Source organism: Eutrigla gurnardus, assembly GCF_963514095.1.
Source record: "Eutrigla gurnardus genome assembly, chromosome: 24".
Classification (NCBI taxonomy): domain Eukaryota; kingdom Metazoa; phylum Chordata; class Actinopteri; order Perciformes; family Triglidae; genus Eutrigla; species Eutrigla gurnardus.
Window position 1 is genome coordinate 12,592,206 of NC_139935.1, and position 25,296 is coordinate 12,617,501.

The 25,296-nt window shown below is 40.9% G+C and overlaps 1 protein-coding gene across 1 annotated transcript in view; it reads right to left on the reverse strand.

Moving 5' to 3' along the window:
* The window catches only part of LOC311010070 (scavenger receptor cysteine-rich type 1 protein M130-like), a gene marked incomplete at both ends in the record, with an annotated part of 71,731 nt that overhangs the window by 41,185 nt on the left and 5,250 nt on the right, over positions 1-25,296 (reverse strand). The window contains one exon of the mRNA XM_084004551.1: positions 23,818-24,132. Within this exon, the coding sequence (XP_083860677.1) occupies positions 23,818-24,132 (315 nt within the window). The remainder of the gene's footprint in view (positions 1-23,817; positions 24,133-25,296) is intronic.

Genomic DNA, 25,296 nt, shown 5'->3' on the forward strand with positions numbered 1-25,296 from the left:
TCAACACCATCAATTTTTTTTTCACCTTCAAAAAAAGTCCTGACAGTGCGTACTGGATTCCGGCTGGCGGCGCCACTGGGTGTTGTTATATATTCACATTGAAATTCTGGCATTGATTTTATGCCCCACCGCCATATGAGTTAGCCCCACCGTAGTTGAACCAGAACAAATACTCTGGCGCCGCCACTGCGTATGCCACAGAGCCGTGGTCACGTGACCGATGCGCTTTATGCTGGTTATTAGAGAGCATCAGAATGTCGTCTACATTGCATGCATTATGACTTCGAAAAACGATTACCAAAGCTGGGTTACGGTAAAGATTTATAAGCAATTAAGGTAGAAACATTTTGAAAATGCAGACTCAACCCAAGCGCTTGAATCCTTATAATATCCTTATTATATATATATTTAATTATATTATTATATTATTATTTATAATATATAATATTGGCCCTGCGATGGACTGGCGACCTGTCCAGGGTGTACCCTGCCTTCGCCCAATGACAGCTGGGATCGGCTCCAGCCCCCCCGCGACCCTGAATACAGGATAAGCGGTAGACGATGGATGGATGGATGGATGGATATATATAATATTGTAAGCCTCAGTATGACGATATTATGATATCAGCGTGTATATGCGTTTCATTTTCAAGATTTCTCCGTCGATCATTATTGATTATTATTAGGTTTGTGGTGCTGCGTCACAGGGGGAAACATTACCTCTATTTTAATGTCTTATGTTTTACTAACAGTAATCATAATCACTATTTATTAAGCTCAACAAAAGTGGAACACAGATGTGTGCGGAAACTCGTTTGGTTAGTTTCATGGTTGTTTCGTCAAAAAGTCACAAGGTGGAGCTGCTGAGTTCATGATGCGCTGGATCTACGCTGCCGACTGAAAACGCGTCATTCGCCTTGAACGTCATCCATCTTTAGAGGTAAGTACACCTTCATCTTTTAACATTAAGTACAGTTCAAACTAAACTCTGGTATTAACCAGTCTTGACTCGTGGGGAAGTTTGTGTGAATTGGATTGTTTCTGCCTGCACCAGTAGTACGAAAACCAACATTAGCAGCACAGCACTGACTGTTCGGACTCGGCTAAAGCTAAGAGCTTAAGCTAACAGCACAGACAAAGTTACGTTTAACTAGCATTAGCTATGAAGCAAAATAAAGTGAACACATGGTTAAAGTCTGCCAATGTATGATGAATTGTGGCTCTCAGCAAGTTAGGTTCAACCATCAACCATAATCTTTACCGTAGGCAAATCATATTTTATTATGACATTACAAGAAACTCCTACATTTTCTTTGATATCTTATTATGTTTTTATTTATAGTAGTTGTTTCTCACACATTTATATAACATAAAACATCCTGGATATCAAAAAGACAGTAATGTTGCCAACGCTAATGTCAGGAAATAATTTGATATTTTGGATGAAATACAATATCTATAGGAACCTGACATGTCTTTGTTAAGCCCACTATGAGGCTAATATGATCCTATATTTGCAATCAGTGATTAATATCAACCTTATTTTTCGCATATTTTCTTTCTGTCTATCTTTAAATCGTATTAATTGAAACAGTAAACTCGTTTTTTCTTGAGATACTATGGTCTACATGAATAATAGTGTAATAACCTGACCCTGTATGCATGGTCTAGTGATATAGGCTAATGTTGTTTGTTTACCTTTTCAGCACAATGCCAGGATCGACAATGAAAGCTTGTCATATTTAGTCACGGAGACAGAAGAGGGGAGCATTCAGTCTATCCACACTCTGTATGAGAGAATCTTGAAAGGTTAGTCCATAGAATGCTTTATTGGTGCTTTTTTATTCATATTCCATATCATTTTACCGTCTGCATCACTGATTCATCACAAGATATTTCAGACCACCCGTACAGAGGGGTTAAACTTGCATGAGTCGTGCATGTATTGTCTGAGCCCTGTTTTGTGCATATGTAGCATTTAAACATGAATCCCCTGATTTATATCATCTTCAAGGAACCAAAGAAGACCTGCTCAGTACCTTCTGGAGTGATGGAAATATCATGCCAACACTGTATACTGCTATTGTTCCTGCTTTTCTTTCCTCTTGTAACAGTTTTTTCTTCTACGCTCCCTCGTTCTTAGTTACAGGGTTAGAAATATTTAGAATTGTGATGATGTTCATCTCCACTCACTCATATAGGTTATGTTAGGACTTCACAGTCACCTGAACACACAATGGATGCAAAAGAAAGCAAAATATCTAGGAATTGTTTGTCGGAACCATTAGCTTAGATTTGTTGATGCATTGGTTCACAATCTCAGTTATCAATCTGTCATGTTTCAATGACATCCTTATTGAGCTGACAAGTGTCTTTGTATGGTGAACTTAAAATGAGAGGACCTGGGTAAATTATGGTCAGACTCGTTATTTGAGTCAAGGACAAATGGTAAAATGAAGAACAATCACAACAATCAGATCTACAACTTGTTCCATGACAACAGACTGACTCAAATGTTGGGCTCCGATGCATAAACACATTGGCTTTCTATTTTGATATATCACACAGTAGTTCTACATTTGAGCACCCTGCAGGTGTATGAAGAATATGAAAATAGGAAGTCCGTATGTGTTTGTCCTGTTGCATGTGTAAAAGGGCATAATCTGTTTGTAGGTATGTAATGTCTGTTTTTGGCACTTATGAATAGGCAATGATGCAAAAAATGTTGTCAAATGACTCAGTATCAGTTGTTTCCTGCAGCATAAAGGAGCAAGATAAAGGCGAATGCTCAAACAATGAGGTGTAGGTGAAGATGTTCAACTCTGCTTCCAAATGGTACCTGAGAAAGCCTATCACTGCAAATAGTTTTCAACTGAGTGCACTTGAATAGTTGTAACTGCTATAAATTAGTGTATATATTTTATAAAACACAAGCAAGATACTGTATGTATAATAGTAACAATTTAAAGAATATTTGTTATAACTGCTTGCCTGCTGATGATATTGCAGTCCACACATCTCTAATGTATGATGATAATAATACAGAATGAAGGACAATGAAGATAACTCTTTTCCAAACAGTGATCGTTAAAAGGGAGACAGGGGTTGCAGCCTTGTCCCCGGGGGACCCAGAGGGACAAAGGGACCCTGCTGAGCCCTCTCTGCATCCTAAGGCTGTGGATGGGGCCTTCACCACAGAGGAGGATGGGACTGTTATTTGAACTTGAACACCTTGTGGTAAGAAGGACTGCATGACAAATGTGTTACTGTAAAACACTTTGAGTCCACTTCAGAGGACTGTGGAAGGAATTCTTCTTGAATGTTGAGAGTTTCTAATTCTCTTCTTCATGCTGCATGGAGAGAAGACCCGTATGGTGCTGACGCTCTGCCGGGCTTTTAGCGTGTCTTGTCTTATATCCTGACTGCCTCACAGCTTAAACACAGGGAAGAGGGTTGGAAGCACAAATTCTAGGATTGTGATTATGTTCCGCTTCTCTTAGGCCTGGAAGTAAAAAGCACTGGATGTAATACAAGCTTGCAATGAAACGTTACCTACATTTATACGACTTGCAACAACTTTACAACATAAAGATCTATCTAAAACAATACCAGCCACTCGCCTCAGTGCTGGTCATTCTTTAACAGTGGGCAATAGCATGTTTCTCATGGAACATGCTCATAAGACACTATGGTGGAATTCATTAGTATAGGAGACAAATAATGATTTAGGAATACTAAATGAGAGTAAAATACTAGCAGATGTTTTGCTAGATGTCAGATATACGCAGCAGATAATCACTCTAATGACAGACTGAAAAAATAGAGAAATGGGCTGAAATGCTTATTTCAACAGCTGAAGGGTGTCCTTAGTCTTTATGGTACGAAATCTCTCCACACTGACAATGCAAAGGAAAAGACAATTTGGGCAAGTGACAGAGACCATTGCATCAATTTAACAGAATGAATGGTGTAAAGCCTAAAGATGTATGACATTGCATAGTCTCTGACTGGCCTAAGTCTCTCTTTGGAGGTAGGTTTGAATGCTCATGCAAACTGGCCACTTAGGCACCCAGCGATAAAAGGTTAAGCCTGTGGACCACTGAATAATCACTCATTCTTTAGATGATTTTCCTGTATGTTTACAAGTTTAATCTCCACTAACTTTCACATAACATCCTGTAATCCAGTTCATTTTCTTTACTCTTTCCGTCTTTGTTTATTCTATTTTTCCCAAACCCAAGGAAGAAATATTTTGTGTCAAAATGTTTTCTAAGAAATATATACTATATGCTGTAGGGAAGTCCTTAACCAATCTCAAAGATCGGTATGAGAGCTGATCTAGCATCTGTATTGGCAGATACTCAATATTATACAATTGTGAAGAAACTTGATAGGGTCACTACACTAGTCCCTGCCATGTCTGTTTTGGCACTTATGAATAGGCAATGATGCAAAAAATGTTGAATGCCTCAGTATCAGTTGATTATTCTCTTTTGCCCCACTGTACACTAGACCCTGCGCCTGCACCCTCTACCTCCTTCTCACTTGGACCTCCACGACCCTCTACTTCATCCCCACCCCCCATAACCAAGCCCCCTACCCCTAAGCTGTGCTCTGCACTCAAGCAAACAGGTAAGACTTCATGAAAAAAACCTGCAAGAGACAAGGGACGTTCCAGGGATTGTGTGAAACAACTCTTCTGGCGGTGCAGTTTTGGCATAAAATCATGCCTACACCTCCCACTCAGACCACGTCTAAATGCAAAAGCTGTTTTTGTTAGCTGTTATTAGTGTGGCTGGATCCCCCCTGTTAGTCCCTTGGTGAAGTTAGTGTAATGGAGCCTCATTGTGGACTCTTTGCAATTTGGCATGCACTGTTCTTAAAGGGAATGTGATGAGTTGATGTGATTGATTGCTAAATTCTTTTCATTATCATTTCCATTGAAAACTATATTAAAGTACAAACACACCTCTAAACACCTCTAACTGAAATTGGTACATTTGTAGACGATGCGCCTGCAGTGTAACTTAACCCCCAGGTCTGAGCCTTCCTCTACACACTGCATAATTCCCAGAAATACTCAAAAAGATGGCGAGGTGCTGAGGGGGGATTGCACTAGACATTGGACATCCACAGTAGCGGGCTTAGTCCTGTGTGATGTGGGAGGAAAGGAGACACTGACCAGACAGTGTGACCCACTGATCAGTGCTCATTGTAGGCAAATAGAGCAGGTAGTCAGAACTGAGCAGCAATAAACAGCTGCTGTCAGACGGCACTGGAAACACAGAGAGTCTGCTGGAGCTTTAGCAGAGTCTCTAGTTCCCATCAAGAGGCTGAGAGGTCTCCAAGGTGTGTGTCTCTGTCTGTGGGGGAGTGTCTAACTTACTACAATCACACAACTTAATTCAGAGTGCTATTTTCACACATATGTTGCCTTTAACAAATATTGCTCCTCCTGCTATTTGGATCTTGCACTAGTCCATGTTCTAATTTTGTTTCGTTCTGATTAATTGGTCAGCTATATTTGAAAGTATAGTTTGCCACTGACCTAGGGGAAACACATTCAATAGATCAAAAACTACAACAAAAGTCATCATTTGACTTCTGAATTAAACCATTTTACACCAATTGATGTAAAGCAGCCTTGAGAGTTAAATAGTATAACCTTGAATAAACATTTAATAACCTCCTTTTATGTGTTGTGTCCTAACCATTTTCTTTATTTGCCCCTCACCTCCCCAGGTCTTAGAAAAAGACCCAAGCCAGTCAACCCAGCAGGTAATATTGCATCTGTATTACGTATATTTTATTTTTTTCTGATATCCATCACTTTTTCACTCAAGATAAGCCAAATCTAGATGTGGTATTTTGCCTTAATGTGATTCAGTTAATGATATGCTGGCAACATTTTCCATTATTGATAAGGTTTGTTATTATATGTGTCTTTGAAAAATCCTGACTATTCCAACTTGTATAAGTGCAGATACAAGCTGAGAGAGGTCATGTAGAAAGACTCTGTTGTGATAAACACAAATCATCACAGTGGTACCTCACCCCCCATGTCTTTGCACAGTGACATGAAATTCATTTCACAGGCACACCCAGTATGTAAATCCTCATGCAAACTCTCCTAATACTCTTTTCTGTATAACTTAAATGGCTTCCTTTCATTTTCAGACTGTGAATTCCATTCCACCATGGATAACTTCCCATATTCCAGAATCGTGTCACGAAGGACTGGACATGTAAGTTGTTTTTGTTTTGAATTGAATACTGTACATTTCTGTCTAGCAGTACAGGGAGGAGCAAGATGTATTATGAATACAGTATGTTACAGTAAATATGGGAAAACATTGAACTGGGTACATCTGTGGACTCCATGCTTACAGTGCAACAACCACTGTGCTGAAAGAATAGAGAATGGCAGAATATTTTGTACTAAAATGTCAAGATTGGTTTGACTTAACCTGAAAAAAGTTACTCTTTGATGTTTAATTCAATTGATTCATGTTGACATTCCTGAACCAGACTGGAAATACAGTGAATGCAGTCTATAATGTCAGCTGTTATGATTGTTATAATACCTGTTATAATTGCTTATGATTTCTTTGTCTGATGCATTTTGGCTATTGGCTATTTTTCAGGGAATAAGGGAAGTGAAAGTGAAGTGGGTGCCATGCCCTCAATGGTATGTATGTAGCTTCATCATACACATCATTTTGTACTGAGCTGTTCTATGCAGGGTAGCTGTGAACGTATACAGGATCCAAGTATAGTTCAGTGCAACGTTCATAAACACTGGACACCAGACCTATAGCCATTTTTTTTTTAAAGAATGACATTCCTCTTACAATCTGATGGATGGATGGTTAAATGCACTGCATTTATGTAGCTCTTTTTTAGTCTTTGCAATGACTCAAAGCGGCATTCACCCATTTCCTCATATAATCATACACTGGTGGCAGAGGATACCATGCAAGGTGCCACTAGACTGATAACCATCCACATACACACACAAACACAGTTTAGGGTGTCCTGCCAAAGATACTTTGCTTTTTCTGCTTGATTACCAGTTCATTCTCTGATTACTGAGTGAAAACAGGACATCCAAATAACCCAATGAATGCCACTCATGTTTCTGTGCATATGTCAATACATGGAAGTCATTTATGATATCTTGACACTGAATCAACTCGTACTAAAAAGAATTTCCCTATTTTCCATCTTTTCTTTCTTGTAGCAACCTGAGATGGGCCGATTCATGGGTGACACAAGATGACCTCACTTAGATGTCAAAGACCTTCCTTTAATGTGTTCTTTATTTTGTAATGTTCTGGTTTGTTTTTGTCATTAAAGTTATGTTGCTGCAGGCTCATCTCTCTGCTTGAGTTCTTACCTTAGTAAGTGAAGAACCTGGTTTAAAAAAATGTAGGTGACACAACACTTATTTACCTACTGAAAAAGATTGCCTTAATCTCGATCATCTCATATCATCCTGTCAGTCGGGGGAAGGGAATACAGTGGCTCTAAACGTCCATACCGAGTTAATGGGAAAACATTCATATCAAAAATGATGTTGTTAATGGGGGGGAAATGGGTTTAAACTGGTCCAAAATGAGAAGTATGATTGTGCATAGGCCAGTCATCATTATATTAAACATATTTGGCCACTCAATACCCCTAAAAACATGTTTTTCTGATTGTATCCAAGTTGGCCCTGAAAAGGGTGTGAGAAACTCCACCTGAAAGGGGCTGGCTCGGAGCAATATGAACATTAAACTTTGTCGTAGGAAAACAGTGAAGACATCATTGGAAAGGTCTTGGCCTGGAGAGTAACATATATCAGTATGAGAACTGTGTGAGGTTCCTGCTCCTCAGGAGTGACCTTTGAACCTTGAAATTGAGACACTTATGAAGGCTTACAGGAAAGCAACAAAATGTGCTACAAACATGGGGTCAAACATTTTGGAAAGATCTTGACCTCTACTACCATAATCGAGGGTAATCCAACAGGGGGGGCCACTGTGTGGGGCCAAAACCAGGAAAAAACACAATTTCGCCCTCTAAATAAAAAGAAAGATCAAATCTGAACAGAAATATGTGTTTTCCACCTTCAAAAAGCTCTGGAGAGCCTCCACGCATCCTTGTAATCTTGTCACATAATAGGGAAAAGACAATAGAACTACAAAACATGTGTCGCAACAAACGTCAGCATATTGCAACTCTGTACAAATTGTAGTTCTTCAAGCATTCTTCCGGGTTAGGGTTAGGTTTGTGACATTAGGGTTAAGAAAACATCTATCGGGCCGTTTTTCAACAGAAAAAGTCAAACGATATCATAAATGTTTATATTTTGTGAAATTTTATGAGATAAAAACATTAATACAAACATTTAATAGTGCTATTTAACACTTACTCCAGTCCGTTTGGCTCCGTTTCGCCGACTACAGGGGGTATGTTCAAAGGCAAAACTGATTCAGCAACGTTTGAAATCAGAACTTTCGGGGCTCGTGACTTGGATCTATTTTTGTTGCTGTGGAGTGATAATGTGGTTTAAAGTTTGTGTAAATATAATGTGGCTTCCTAACGAGACGATGCACCACACAGCTCAATTTATCAGATCGATTAATAACAAACGTTTGTTAGCTAAACGTTGCAGCTAGTGAACATACCCCAAGAGCGGTGGACAGCACCATAGAATAGTATGAATATGGCGCTGACGGTAGAGAGCAATGAGACAATAGAAATTAATAGGGCATGTGTCCCCATTTCTCATGTAGCCTGTGAGCTTCATTTTCCTTTTTAATGTGCAAATAAACTCAAACTTTAGATGTTTTTAAATCAAACAATATTTCTATCTTTCTAAATGAAGTGTCCTCATGGCAGGAATGATGAGGCATGAATGACTATTAATATTAGTTATTTATATTTAATGTAACCCATGAAGAGACAATAAATAAACATAAAAAAAAGAGGTGGACAAAGTACACAACTCCATTTAATTGAGTCAAAGCATAGATACATACTACATACTGTACATCTGGTCAACATGTATTTGTGTTCCAAGTGCTTGTTTGTAAGTATTCAAGCATTCTTTAATGTGTTGTTGCCACAATGCATTTGCAAAACCTAATGACTCAGACAATCCATTGAATGCACTGACTTCCTTGTAGAACCTAACAATAAAGCTGAGGACTTTGTAGCATATGCTACAAAGTGTGTGTGCCGTAAACAGAGCAAACATTTCAAACAATATGAATCTTTCTTCATTTCAGAAATCTCAGCTGTGAAGAGATAAAGCCATACAGACATGCTTTAGTGAGGAATCTTCATCCAAGTTCAAATCAAACTTTTCCAAATAAATTAAAAAAAAAAATGCAGCAAGCATTTAAACTTGACTGCCAGTGTAGACGTAGTTAACATGATCGGTCATTTTCTTGTGACAAACAGTTTATTGCCTATTCTTAGAAAAGAAAAGAAAATTCATCCACTGATTTCCAAACAGGCTCAAAGTACCATGAACCTACATAGACATGTCATGGAGTCAGAAGTACATTCAGGGTCTACAGTAAGTATTCAAGTCAATATACAGAGTTATGGTCCATCCTTGACTGGGATAGACAGGGTGTTGGGATTGAACCAGCAAACCAAAACAAATAAACAATAAACATTCAACAAGATCACAGGCAGTGACACTACAGCATTATGCAGAATATCAAATATTTGCTGTAAATATTGGAAATGTGATTTTTTTGGAGTGATTTGATCTCAAGATGCATTAAAGACACATTGGGTGTATTCACAGCCGTCTGTACTTAGACCTGTCCACTTGAGATCACAACTATCTATGATCTATTTGAGTATAATAATATTCATAATAAATATAATAACAATATCAATAATAATAATAATCACAACAATAACAATAATAATTAATAGTAATAATAATAATAATACATTTGTAATGCATTTTTCATAAAAACAAATCTCAAAGTGCCAGACTCAGTTTCAATAGGCGATGTTGTCTCTGGATTCTATTCCCCAACTGCACTGTCCAGTCCCTTTTTTATTTGGGAGAAAAACAGAAGAGAAACAGGAATGAGTTCAACACAAACATAGAGCACTGCATTTTTCACAGAATAATCAGACAATTGTCAACCCATGACAGTATCTACGACATACAGTAATTTACAATATCATGTCCTTAATTACCTGCATGTCCATGTCCTCCTCATCTGAGTAGCTCTCCACATCACTTGCTACATCTTGCTCCTCAAACTGCTCTTCTCCTTCTTCAAGGTCCAGTGCAGACCCATCAAGTCCTGCCTTTACCACTTGCAAGTATTTATTTTTCACAGTGATGAGGTGAGACTGCAGCTGAGACCTTCTTCTCTTGAACTCTGCCTGAAGACCTCGGAGTCCTTCTTCAGAGAGGCTGCAGTGGCTACCTTCATAGTAATTAACAAAATATTCAAAAAGTCAAAATGACATTTATATTTTTCTTCTTTGAAATACTGGTAAGTTTCCTGTATGTTACACACATACATAAATCACATACCATCTTCCAGTGGGATGCATGTGAGATGTGTTTGAGTCCTGAAAACGCCATTAAAAAAATCAGCAAAACAGACACTTAAAGCTTTGTATGGAAGAAAAATACAGCTATGGGTAGATGAGTGTGATCTGTTGATGTTTTTATTGTAATGGCTAATGGCTTACCCTCAGTGCTGATGGATAGACCACTGTCTGCTCCCTTCTCTTGAGGAACTCCCAGTGTTGCCTTACTTCCGAAGCAAGTATCATCACCTCCTCCTCAAGTCTTCTTATGTGCATTACCTTGTCAAAAATCTTTTTTTTGGCAAGGAAATCCACACCATCTGGAAATGTAAAAAAAAGAAGAAAAGAATAATGAAGCCAGAACAAAAAGACTAATAAGCTAAAACATAAATTAATGTATAACAGTTGGCGACCAGTCTCCCAATTCAATACATTTTTTACACGAGAAGAAATAATGTTGCCAAGAATAATTAATTAGGCCATGACCTCTTTTGTCATCCAGACCCTTCTCTAAACTCATTCATAAAAAGTTGAGGCTATTCGGTGATACCAATTAGAAGGTTCAAAAAATGCAATGTGTAACATACCATTGGGGGGTAACTGCCAAGGAAATATGTAGCCAGCTTGTACAGTGTTACTGACAGGGCCGATTTGCTCTTGGGGTTGGACCATTGCATCATGTTGAGCCACATAGATCTCAAGCTGTTTCTGCTCCCTCCACATGCGGTTGCGGATCACAGAGCGTCCTGAGTTGCTGTCTGGGAGACATCAGAGAAGACACATTCCGATCCATGAAAAAACCCTAATAATCAAATGTGAAAAACATTCTGAAAACATCTGATGTCTTTCACAAACGTTGTACCTGTTTGGCTATAAAGCCGTGCCCTACGCTGCCTTAGGCCCAGAGAAGTCTCCTCAACTCTTGATCTCACTTGTAGCAGAGAATCATTACTGGCTGCAGGGGGTTCTTTACAACACAAAGCAATGTTGAGTTATGCAAGAACATTGTACTGACTTATTTAATCAGAGAAGGCCCTTAAGAGACTGCTCTCTTTTACATGGACACCCTGAAGTTACAGTGTACTGCAAATCAACAAGTTATACAAGGAAATCACATAACAGACAACACCAACTCAAAGAAAGAACATGCTCATACTTGACATTGCCATGGTTCATAACAGATAAAAACATTGACCGAACATTTGGCTTTCTGCAGAAACGGCAAAAATGCTTGTTTCAATTGTAATGCGGAAATGTTCCATATTATACAAGTTGATTAATGATACCTACCATGTTCAGCCCAGTCCCGGACATCTCTGACCCACTGTTCCACAGTCCCATCATGTGCAGACATCTCTCCCTTGAGGGTCTCTAGGCTCTGCCTCTCCCACTCAAGATTCTGCTGTGTCTGTAGGAAAAGGAGGGATGGGGGAAATGAAACTTTAAGAGTGACATTTGTCACTCATATTGCAATGTGGCCGCTTTTCTGCAAAGAGAAGGTTACCTTCCGAAATCTTGTGCACAAGGTTTTACACATGTTCTCCATCTTTCTCTTATTCCGGTCCATAATCTGGACAGTTAGCATGTCTGTGCGTGCTGTTACCGACCAAAAAAGAAGACAAACATGATGTTTGCCTAGCAGCTCCAGTTAACAACAATGCTGCTAAAAGGCTCCACTAGTGGAACTCTATGCTGTCAAGTCATGCTATCTATATGATGATTCTGGACATAAAATATCAAATATGAAAAATATTTGATATTTCATTAAATATCAAAGCCTATAACCAACCTCCTTTGCCCATAAACTTTGTGATTATGGCGGTCCAGCACAGGAAGGAGTTAACCATTTCCACCTCCTCTCCCAGGGTAGAACCCGCTCCATCCTGATTGCCTCCTCCCCATTTTATCGGACATTTTAGGAATATACAGTGCCGTCTATTAATCTGAGTTCAGGGAAACATGGATTGTTGTTTTGGCTCTGTAATCAAGCAGATTGGATTTGACATGGAAAAATGACTGGCATCGAAACACAAGGGAGGAGTAAAAACTACCTCACACTTGATGCCATGTGCTTTCGCATGGAGCACAGACAACAGAGGCTTCATGGTGGTGAGGGGACTGTACTCTGGGCAGGCTTCAGCAATTCTCTGGATGTAAGGCCAGTACTTGCATATTACGTCCATGCAGAAGAAGGCTGGTGGACTGGCTGGGATTTCCTTCTGCAGGAACATTGGATATGCAAAGATCTCACCCCTGTGGGATTGTATGACAGCATTGCATTAATTAAGTGTCACTTCATGAGCATTTGAAATAAATGGAACTGTCGTGAAAATACGAAGAATGTTTTTATACTTGCCTGTACATATTCAGGGCCCGAAGGATAATGCCGTGACGGCACACTGCTACTTCTAGACACTGGGGAAGAATTAAAAATCAAATGAAATTAAATTTATTTTAATTTAACAATAATTCGGCCTTTGCTTCAATTCTGTATGCGTATTTAAATGTTATTACTGCTACTTTTCTCCATATGAAAAAGCAAATCATTTTGTTTGGAAAACCTCCAGTGTGGACGCAGCCCAAAACAGTTACATCACATCATATTAACTATTAATTGCACAAGTCTACCAGCTCGTCCAACTATGCATGCTCGTTAACAGTTGCAACGGCCATTTCCCTTGATGAGGACAAAGGCATTTGGTCCCTGGAGCATGGCTGCCCACTGCTTCTAAATAGTAAGGATGGGTTAATGTGAATTTCCCTCATTGTGGGACAATAAAGGAAATATTATCTTATCTTATCTTAAAATTTTGTATTTGGCAAATAAAGAATTTCCCATTAACTATTTTCCTATCATTATAGATAAGATAAGATATTCCTTTATTAGTCCCACAACGGGGAAATTCACAGGGGTTAGAGTGTAAGCAAAGGGTGGAATACAATGCACTACCACAAAAGTTAATATTGTGAAAAGGGCAAGCTCTAGACAACATACTTGCTCATCAAGGCTGGAACGAGCCCTCTTGCTTGTTGTCTCCTTTGCTGCGTTCAGCTGAGACCTGCCACAAACGCCTTTACCTGGCAACTACAAAAAGGACAGGAGGAGGAGAGTGAGAATAGTCACATTAATGTCTTACCCCTTACTTCCGGCTTTGCTACAGTGCAGACGCTTTTCCTCTTTGCTCTCACCCCTGCCTGCGATTTTCTGCTATTTTTTTGCTATCTGCTTCTCCTCAATAAGAAACAAAGAGCAGCAGCTCCTGGATATTTACAAAACCAGTGGGATTATATTTTCTTTGAGATAAAACGGGCATTTTTCAATATTTTTACGACTTCCTCAACGCTACGCGAGGAGGCCTACCAAACAAGATAAGCCTGAGCCTGCTAAAGGTAATTAGCAGAAGATGCCTCCCTTCTCTACGGAAGATTACCATAAACTCCTACAGAAGATTTTACTGCTGGAAACAAAAATGAATCGGTTAGAAGTAAATGTAGAAGTGAATGGACTTTGTGGGAACAACACCACTCTAGCACTGAGATACATTCAGGTATCTGTAGGTCAAGAATGGACCTCAATTGAGCAATAACATTTTTCCAAAAATTCCTCACTGGGGGGCAATACCACAGTAGGTGGATTAACGTCCCTGCCTCTCCGCAGCCATGCCAACACAAGTGGGAAAGGGAGGGGTCCATTTTGTTCAGTGTGTGTGGTGTAATGTAAGATCTATGCAACACTTTAAATTGAATGGTTTTATATCTCACACATTTAGAAGATGCAGTTGTATTTCTCAAAATGGATTCCCACTGAGCATTTGTGATAGTGACACCTAAGTCCTTCTCCCATTGATGTTTTATGTGGCATAGGCTGTCAGGAGAGGCCAGGGATAACAACTTATACAAAACTGAAACCACTCTCCTCCCTGTGGCAATTTTCCTGAACTTATTGTCTAAATCACAGTTGCAACCAATGTTGACATTTTTTAGTATAAGTGCACTCAAAACAGATTTCAATTGTACATATGATAGAAATTCCGTGTCGCTAACCCCAAATTCAATTTTTAATTCATTAAAGGATATCATGTCCCCATCTTTGATAATCTGGCCCAGTTCATTAATACCCTTATATTTCCAAACATTGTTGGACAATGGTCTGCCCCCTGCTGTAAATAGCGGGTTATTCCATATAGGGCATGATGGTAGTGAGGACCCCGAAAAAAGTAAGCATTTGTGTAAAGATTTAACTACCTCACATGAGAATTTTATTATAGGGTTATCCAATTTAAAATTAATTTTAGGATGAAAAAATAAAGCTGTTAACGACGCAGATTTACTATATCCTGCCAGGACCTTCTCTTCAGTCCACTTCCAACTGCCCGTTTCATTCTTGTTCATATAGGCCCATGACAGGGGAAATCTAGCATTATAGGCCAAGTAGTATGTATAAACATCCGGGACACCCAATCCCCCACTTGTCCTAGGTCTCGACATTTTTTTGTGACTAATTCTTGGTGGCTTATCCTTCCACAATAAACCTGTAAGCAATTTATTAATTTCTTTAAACCAATGTGGTGGTTGAAAAAGAATTGGAATCAGAACCTACCAATGTAACGTGTGGAGTCCCCCAAGGTTCAATCTTGGGGCCAACTTTATTCAACATCTACATGCTCCCACTAGGACAAATCATGCAAAATAATAACATTGACCACCATTGCTATGCCGATGACACCCAAATCTATGTAGCACTATCACCAAACGACTATCGCCCCATAGATCTTCTGTGCCAGTGCATTGAGCAAGTCAAAGACTGGATGTGCCAAAACTTCCTACAACTAAATGAGGACAAAACTGAGATAATTGTTTTTGGTGCTAAAAAAGAAAGGTTTAAAGTAATTCAACACCTTCACTCTCTGTCCCTGAAAACCTCAAACAAAGCCAGAAATCTTGGGGTTATTATGGATTCTGATTTACATTTCGACAGTCACATTAAATCAGTAACAAAATCAGCCTACTATCACCTAAAAAATGTAGCAAGACTTAGAGGGCTCATGTCAGCTCAAGACTTAGAAAAACTTGTACATGCCTTTATTACTAGTAGGCTAGACTACTGTAATGGTCTCCTTGCAGGTCTTCCGAAAAAAAAACTGTCAGGCAGCTACAGCTTGTTCAGAACGCTGCTGCTAGAGTTCTTACAAAGACCAAAAAATGTGAGCACATTACACCAATTCTTAAATCCTTACATTGGCTCCCTGTATGTCAGAGGATGGATTTCAAAATCCTCCTGCTCACATATAAATCACTACATGGTCTAGGACCGAAGTATATCACTGATATGCTCCCACTACATAAGCCTTCTAGACCACTAAGATCTTCTGAGACCAATCTGTTAGAGATTCCCAGAGTAAACAACAATCATGGGAGAGCATCATTTAGTCACTATGCAACAAATGGCTGGAATAAACTTCCTGAAGATGTAAGACTTGCCCCAACTCTGACCACTTTTAAAACTAGACTGAAAACTTTTATGTTCACCATAGCTTTCTGCTAAATCCTTTAATGTCTGCACTGTTTTTAATTATTGCAAATATGTTTTTATTCTCCTTTTCTTTCTGTAATGCATTTTTAATTTTTTGCCTTTATTTTCTTTTAATTCTTCTATTTTTTTCACTTTGTTGTATGATGTGAAGCACTTTGAGTCTGCCTTGTGTATGAAATGTGCTATACAAATAAAGTTGCCTTGCCTTGCCTAATAAATTAGATATTTTTCAATAGGGTTGCAAAATTCCGGGAATTTTCAGAGTTGCAAAATGTCTATGGTAATTAACGGGAATTAATGGGAATAAACCTGGAATTTACAAAATTGAAGGTTGGCCCTTAACAGGTCAGGGATTTTAAAGGTCCCATATTATACTGTTTTTCATCAATTCCACACAGCCGTCGGAGGTCCAACAACACTGGAGGAGCCCTGTTGTACCAGTGGGGGGGCTGCAGAGACCATGCAGGAGTCACTTGTTTTCCTCATCCTGGGAGTTGACAGGCTCAGGGAGGACCAGTTTATAGGTGGAGAGACCAGAGAAAACCTGTTTTTCATAATATGGGACCTTTAACAAACGGATTTATATTTCATATCAAACATTTAGATTTAATATATTTTTACAAGAAAAGTAAATATGACAAAGTTCACAAATATTGCTGTAAATGTGGCAAAAAGTGACTTTAAAATATTCACACCACTTTTTTAAACGTTAAGAGCTAAATGTGGCAAAATGTAGTCGTTCATTTGACATGTGAAAGTGTGTCATGTGAAAAAACAGAGCGATACATCAAATTATGTATTATATATGTATTTATTTTCTTTTGCACAAGGATTCCAGAGGAGCAGTCGTTGGATCTCAGGCTCCTCCAACAAAGCTCATTAAATGTGTCCAAAACAAAATCACAGCAGTTCAAAATGACAACGTACGACATGAAATAGTCTAGGAATCAAATATAGGCATAAAATGTAACATAAAACATGAACTGAGAGATTTGTGGTCGATTGTAATTCCAAAACAAATATACAAAGTCAAGATTTCAGTGTTCTACTTCAACTGCATCGACCTGCTGCATATGTTTCTTATGTTTATTCAGATTGTTTGCTTAGTTATGACCATATTTCTCATCAAAATCTGTTCAGTACAAAAATGAGCAAACTCCCTGAGACAGATGCTTCATCATTATTCTATATACAGACTTTTATTTTGAAATTTGCTTTGATTTACTGATCATCCCATGGCCTCATATTTGTTAGTTTTTGGTATTTTTGTTTCATTTTGCTTTTTGCTTTCTCTTCTCATCATATAAAACATTGTCATGAATAAAAAGTCACGATAAACAACAACATTCCTTAAACTAAGTCAAATGAGCTTAAAACTTATAAAAAATAGCAAAATCAAATACAACTGTTGATGATATGAGCAAAATGATTAATAAGAGTAAAATCCTGAAATACAAAATCATATACTTTTTTATAAAGAACAACATTAAGTCAACACTTATGTATAAAAAGAAGCAGAATTCTTATGAAATATAAACATTGGTTCATCACAAATTAAGCTGTTCATTGTGATTCTCTTCAGCTAAATGTGTCCTGCTGCCCAAATCAACATCAGAACAACAATGAGCCATGTGAACCACAAGGGGGCGCTGACGTGAAGTCATGACATATGTGACTAACAGATGATGTCGGTGTGAAAACGGTCTCTGAGACCTCCAACAGGACTCTGCAGTCCTGGTGCTGGGAGATTTCAACCACGTCTCCATGAAGAAAGCTCTTCCCAGATACAACTGATCAGTGAGTCTGATCACAACACTGTATTCCTCCTTCCTAATTACCTTCAGAGACTCCAAACATCTAAACCAAGGACAAAGATGGTGTTTATAAACCTGATCAACATGATGATATCCACATTTTCACTGACACTGCAATGTCCTCTATCAATGTGTGTGAGTCTGTGTGTATCCCACCAAACCTGTTACCATAGCAACAACAAGCCTCGCTTCAACAAGGAAGTAAGGCACCTATGCAGTGAGACAAATGCTGCATTTCAATGTGGCGACAAAGACCAATACAAACTCCTTAAATAGCAACTTCAAAAGGCAGCTCAAACAGCTGAAGCCACTTCTAGAGTCACACCTGAAAACAAGCTCCAAGTCCATGACTTTAAGGGGGTTTGGCAGGGCCTGCAGACAACAGGGCTGTCAACAAATATTCTAAATTCGAATATATATTCAAATAGTTGTTAAAAACAGAATTTTGAATGTGAAAATTAATATTCGAATCATATGTAAAAAAACAAAAAAACAAAAAAAAACTTCAATTAATGTTAATATTCGGCTGCACGGTGGTGTAGTGGGTAGCACTCTCGCCTCACAGCAAGAGGGTCCTGGGTTCGATTCCCGGGTCGGCCCGGGTTCCTTCTGTGTGGAGTTTGCATGTTCTCCCCGTGTAAGCGTGGGTTCTCTCCGGGTTCTCCGGCTTCCTCCCACAGTCCAAAGACATGCAGGATGGGGATAATTGGTGACTCTAAATTGCCCGTAGGTGTGAATGTGAGTGTGAATGGTTGTTTGTCTCTACATGTCAGCCCTGCGATAGACTGGCAACCTGTCCAGGGTGTACCCTGCCTTCACCCAATGACAGCTGGGATCGGCTCCAGCCCCCCCGTGACCCTAAAATACAGGATAAGCGGTAGACAATGGATGGATGGATGGATAATGTTAATATTTGTTTCAATCACTGAATGAAGCCTGCCATATTTGGGACAAGAATCACGACCTTAAATTGCTCTAAAGTCTTGATCATCTCTCAGCATTTGTTTATTGTTGTCGTTCATTTAAACCGCTATGCACGCACGCACGCACACACACATGCACGCGCGCGCACACGCACATACACACAGACAGACAGACAGACAGACAGAGAGACTGACTTATTGACTAAATGAAATTGATAAAAAGTCACGATAAACAACAACATTCCTTAAACTAAGTCAAATGACCTCAAAACTTGTGAAAAATAGCAAAATCAAGTACAATTGTTATGAAATTAGCAAAATGATTAATAAGAGTAAAATCCTGAAATACAAAATCAAATACTTGATTATAAAGTACAACATTAAGTCAACACTTTATGTACAAAATGAAGCAGAATTCTTATGAAATATGAAAATTGGTTCATCACAAAAATAAGCTGTTCATTGGGATTCTCTTCAGCTAAATGTGTCCTGCTGCCCAAATCGACTTCACAACAACAACGCCATGTGAACCACAAGGGGGCGCTGACGTGAAGTCATGACATGTGACTAACAGATGAAGTCGGTGTGAAAACAGTCTCTGGGACCTCCAACAGGACTCTGCAGTCCTGGTGCTGGGAGATTTCAACCACGTCTCCATGAAGAAACCTGTTACCATAGCAACAACAAGCCTCGCTTCAACAAGGAAGTAAGGCGCCTATGCAGTGAGACAAATGCTGCATTTCAATGTGGCGACAAAGACCAATACAAACTCCTTAAATAGCAACTTCAAAAGGCAGCTCAAACAGCTGAAGCCACTTCTAGAGTCACACCTGAAAACAAGCTCCAAGTCCATGACTTTAAGGGGGTTTGGCAGGGCCGGCACACAATCACTAACTACAAGACCAAGCATCATGTGAGCCCCCCTTCCTGAGAGGCTGAAGGATTTCTAATAATAATAATAACACATTCAATTTATATCACGCTTTTCTGAACCCAAAGACGCTTTACAGACAAGAGATAAACAGACCATCAGACAAAACAATGAAAGAAAGAAGATGGGTTTGGAGGCGGGACTGGAATATGGTGAGGGACTCAGAATCACCGATGGTTTGGGGAAGGGAGTCCCAGAGCCTGGGAGCTGCCCTGGAGAACGCTCTGTCCCCGAAGATGTGGAGGTTGGATTTGTGGATGGAGAGGAGACCGGCTGATGTGGATCTGAGGGCCCGCGAAGGGTTGGTAGGGGGGGGGGGGGGTGAGGTCAGGGAGATGAGGGGGGGTCAGATGGTGGAGTGCCTTCTAGGTGAGGACCAGGATTTTGGAGGGGATGCGGTGGGAGATGGGAAGCCAGTGGAGGTTCTTTAGGACTGGGCTGATGAGACGTGCGGCTGCGTTCTGGACCAGTTGGAGATGGTTTGTGGAGCTGGAGTTGATGCCGTGGAGCAATGAGTTACAGTCATCCAGACGGGAGAAAATGAAGGCATGAATGAGGATGGAGATGATGAAGAGGAGGGGGCCGAGTACAGGTCCATGGGGAACACCCTGTGTGACTGTGGCTGAGGAAGAGGTGTGGTTATGGAGGGAAATAAAGTGGGATCTGTTGGAGCCAGCTGAGTGCGGTACCTTCCATACTGACGTCTTGGAGCCTGGAGAGCAGAATGTTAGGGCTCACGGTATCGAAGGCTGCGCTCAGATCGAGGAGGGTGAGGATATTGAGGGAACCTGTGTCAACAGAGGTGGAGGTCATTGAGGACTTTGACGAGGGCTGTTTCAGTGCTGTGGAGGGGGCGAACACCAGACTGGAGGGGCTCAAACAGGTTATTAATATGGAGATGGGATTGTAATTGTGTCATTTCTACTGTAGATTGGAGTCCAGTGACGCTCAGACCAGCTCTCTCAGTCTCCCCACCCTAGGTTGGCTGGTCCACCCTTTTCAATCTCAGAGCATGATGTCAGAAGGCTGCTCCACCATCAAAACATCAGGAAAGCGGCAGGGTGCTTACCAGGGTGAAGTAGAACAGCTGGTGAGGTGGTGCCAAGAGAACAACCTCATCATCAATACATCTACAAGCAAAGAGCTGATGGTTGACCTCAGAAAGAAGGCAGCCCAACACCTCCCCCTCTCCATCTATGGCCAGCTTGTTGAGAGGGTCTCCTCCTTCTGCTTTTAGGTCCCACCATACACCAGTCCCTCTCATGGGACCTGAACATCAGTGTCATTGTCAGCAAAGCCCAGCAGAGACTCCACTTCCTCCATCAGCTGAGGACATTTGGGGTTAGCAACAGAGAGAAAGTAGTGCACAGAGCCTCCAAGGTCATTGGCTGCAGTCTGCCTACCATCGCCTCACACTATGACACCAGAATCATCAGGAAGGCTAGAAACATCCCCACTGACCCCTCCCACCCAGCACATCACCTGTTCACTCTTTTACCATCAGGGAAGAGGTACAGAAGCATCACCAGCAGATCCTCACGCTTCAGAGATAGCACCTAGCTCCAAACCCCCCACTTCAATATGGACATCTTTTCATGTCCAGAGTAATAACAATATAGGGGAAATGTGATCAGTCATATTTCCAGAGGAACATGCGTATGAACATGAGCTGGTGTCGGTGTGTTAGAAACCCATGTGGATGTGAGAGGAGCTCCTTGGAGGTGCTACTCTGCTCCCCGAGCTCCTTCCTGTTCAGTCGGCCCTCCTTCCGCTGCACCAACGCCCAGGTTGTAGTAATCCGGCTCCACGTCCTCCCGTCTGCCCGGCTTCTGCCCCCTGCTGGCCTGGAGAGACGTGACAGCACACAGACATGTGACTTCCTGCATGGCTCCTCTCTCCAGGTCAATGAACACAGACTGAGTCAGTGCTCTCAACAACAGACATGTGTCAGTACCTTACAGTAGAAGTAAAGGCCAACGTTCACCAACAGCAGAAGCAGCGGCACGGTGACCAATCTGATGATGACAGGTCTCAGATCTGATGATCAAACACATGGACAGTCATCACATGACTCATCATGACTCCAACAGCTGCCATTCAACACAAATCCAGTCCATTGTTTGCTATCACCATTTACAGACCTGGTTTCACTTTGTTCACTAGATCAGGGCTGGATTCCAGAAAGCAGGTTTAGTTCAAACTCTGAGTTTGTTAAGCCTGAGAAGAGGGACACTCTGGGTCCTCTGTTCCACAAAGACAGTGAACCTAAACTTCCACCTAATAGATATGGAAGCACATTGATTGGAGCAGCCTGACGTCGGGACACGATGTTCAGAATCAGAATCAGAAAGGAGTTTATTGCCGAGCATGGGCAGACTGGCAATCTGGCATCAGATTAAAACCATATGTCTTAGGCTGCCTGTTTGCACAATATTCTTCTGCTTCATTTTCAGCTGCAGCCACATTCTTTTTGTGTCTGTGGGATTAAACCTAAATCTAAAAGAATATTATTACATTTCACTTCTTCCAGTCATGCTAATCAGGAATTGAACAGTCAGCTTACCTACGACAGTGACAGAGAGCAGACGGCTCTCAGAGGAGAAGTTATGAGAAAGAACATGGACGTGATAAACACAGCTGTAGCGTCCCTGGTGGGCGGGCTCTGCAGCAGGAAACAGGAAGTGGGCAGTGTGATTGACAGCTGGCTGGGTGTAGTTGTGTGCTGAGTTGGAGGAGGTGAAAGTGAGCTGGAAGGAGCCTCCTGGGTACTGTGGCTGGACGGAGCAGAAGACGATGAAGGTGGAGCGCCTGAACGCCTGAAACCCCTGCTGCTGGGCCTCGGAGACCCCGTCCATGGAGGAGGACACGGAGATGTTTGGCTGCAGCAGCAGGTCTGTAAAGACAGAGAGATGATGAACGGTCACATGAGGCTCGTTGGAGATGAACTGCTCCTCGCCTGGAAAGTAGACGAGATCAGGCGGCAGCAGCAGGAGGCGGAGCCTAAAAGCTGCCGTCCAGTCCAACACTTTCCAGCAGCCTTCATAGACGTCACAGGAAGTCATAGAAACAGTTCCATCCTGTTAGATGCTACCTGTAGTTTGTGAACAAGTTCAGATTGATATATTTTTTAAGAATTAATTTGGATTTATTCATATTTGTTCATAAATATCTGGAAATGTGTGTATGTTGCATTTTATTCTCTCCTTTCCTCTTTTGATGTCTGCCTCGTAAAGCATGATGTAACTACTTGTTTTGATAAGTGCTATAAATAACCTTCATTATTGTCGTTATAATTATGGTTATTATTATTATCAAACAAAAAAGATATGTTTGAAAACTTTTATGACACAACATGAGACTTAAAGCCCACAATCTAGCGTTAAATATTAGAATGAGATCAAGATACACTGTGGAAACAGGAAGTGATGTCACAGGTCTGACAGACAGACAGACAGACAGACAGACAGGTGTGTCCTGCCAGGTGAAGCTCAGCAGTCTATGGAGGGTCTGAAGCTTCCAGAAACCAGCCCACTTCTCTACATTCTAGGACGTCATTGTCCTGGAGAACTTTACAGTTCAGTCCAGTGGAAACCACTGACTGTCACTGGGACAGAGGAAGGAACATACTGGGAACACTGCTGTCATAGATGATGTCATAGATGATGTCACTGAGGGGCTTACCTGAGCAGGTGAGATCCAGGATGGAGGAAGAGGAATCTGATCTTGCACACTCCCTCAGAGTGGATCCAGAATGAACACAGTCAGACCTGATCCACCACACAGGTCTGAATGAGGACTCCTCTCTCCATCCTACAGAAACAGCAGAGCCACAGTCCAGCTCTCTGCAGGCAACAGCTGCTTCCTTCAGGGTCCAGTCATAGTCATCCACTGGTCTCCAGTCTCCCTGATGTCTCACCTCCAGTGTTCCAGCACAGCGACTGGCTCCTCCCACCAACCTGACAGGCTCTGAACAGAAAGAAGAGAGTCGTCAGTCAAAGAGCAAAGTGAGTTTGATGAGAACAGAAATGAACCAGATCAAAGCTGCAGCTCCTCTTCTACCTGAGCAGGTGAGTCCAACAGCTTTGCCAGGTGAGCAGGTGTTTCTATCTGAGCCTGAGCTTCTACAGTCCAGGAGAGCAGACTCATGGCCTCCACACTGGAACTCTTTGGTCCACGTTGGAGCCCCCACGTCTCCATAGAGCGCCCCCTGGAGGACTGAAGGAGCCCCACAGCCAAGCTCCCTACAGACCACCTCTGCATCCTGCTGGTCAAAGTCAGCTTCACACACTGAGGACCACCACTGGTTGGACTGGTTGGACTTCACCTCCAGTCTGCCTGAGCACAGACTAGTCCCATTCAGCAGCCTGACAGAGTCTGGAGAGATGATAGAAGATCAAATAGAGAGAGAGAAAAGACACCAGACACCAGAGAAAAAGATGTCATGAAACTATTCAGTGATTCAAACTGGACTCAAAACAATTCCACCATCAGTTCATCATTTACAGTTTTTCTCAATTGCTTTGCCACAATTCTCAAAAGATAATGAATATTTTCTAAACAACATGTGTAAACCTCCAAACCACTGGCCACTGCTTCACAACACATTATCATTTCTCATTCTTTTAGACAAATTGCAAATATTTTAGCACATATATGCAAATGAGTACAATTATCTACAATTTGCACAATTAATGATTGAACATATCTTGCTGATCAAAACTGATTATGTTGCTTCTCAGTTGAATAGTTGTTCTTTTCAAAACATGTATGAATTCTTTCATGGTGTGAGTCATCACATGTACAATAGTCCATTCAACTGTCTAAATGTGTCAGCATATATACCATGAATATCATTATGTACTATGGAGTATTTTCTAACGTCCACTAAACTGGTAAATTGTCTGTCAGGAGAAACTTGAACTTCACTAACCAATGAGGAGTTTGTCCCATCTTACATCAACCAATCACACGTCATCTCCAGTCAGCTGACAGGTGCTATTCATGAGTACGGCTGTTACCAAACATATTTATAGAGCTGGACTACAACAGAATAACCACAATGTCTGAACATGGAGGAACCTGCTCAGGTACATCATGAACAGGGCAACTGTAACCGTTTCCATGGAAACGTGAGTGCAGTGTGTAATACTGTAAAATAAACTTGTACTGATGAAATCAGCATGTGGATAGTATTCAGTTTAGTGTTCAGTTCACTGGACAAACAGAACATTCTAGTAGAGGAAACATTCAGGGTCAACTAAAGAAATAGGACAAACCTGAAATGTGGATATAAGCAGTGTTTCCCCTACCATTGTACCAAGGAGACCTGCCGCCAGGCCCAAAAAAAATAAAAAATAAGCCACTTATCAATTAATTAATAAATCAATAATCATTTACATTAGGAGCGCCTCTGTGCATCGCGACGCGAGTCAAACTGCTTCGTGCCTAGCGATGCGAGTACCGCTGCTGAGAGCGCGGGCATACATTCTGGGATGTTTAGGGTTTGTTAGCTAACCAACTGGCGCCGCCGGAGGCAAC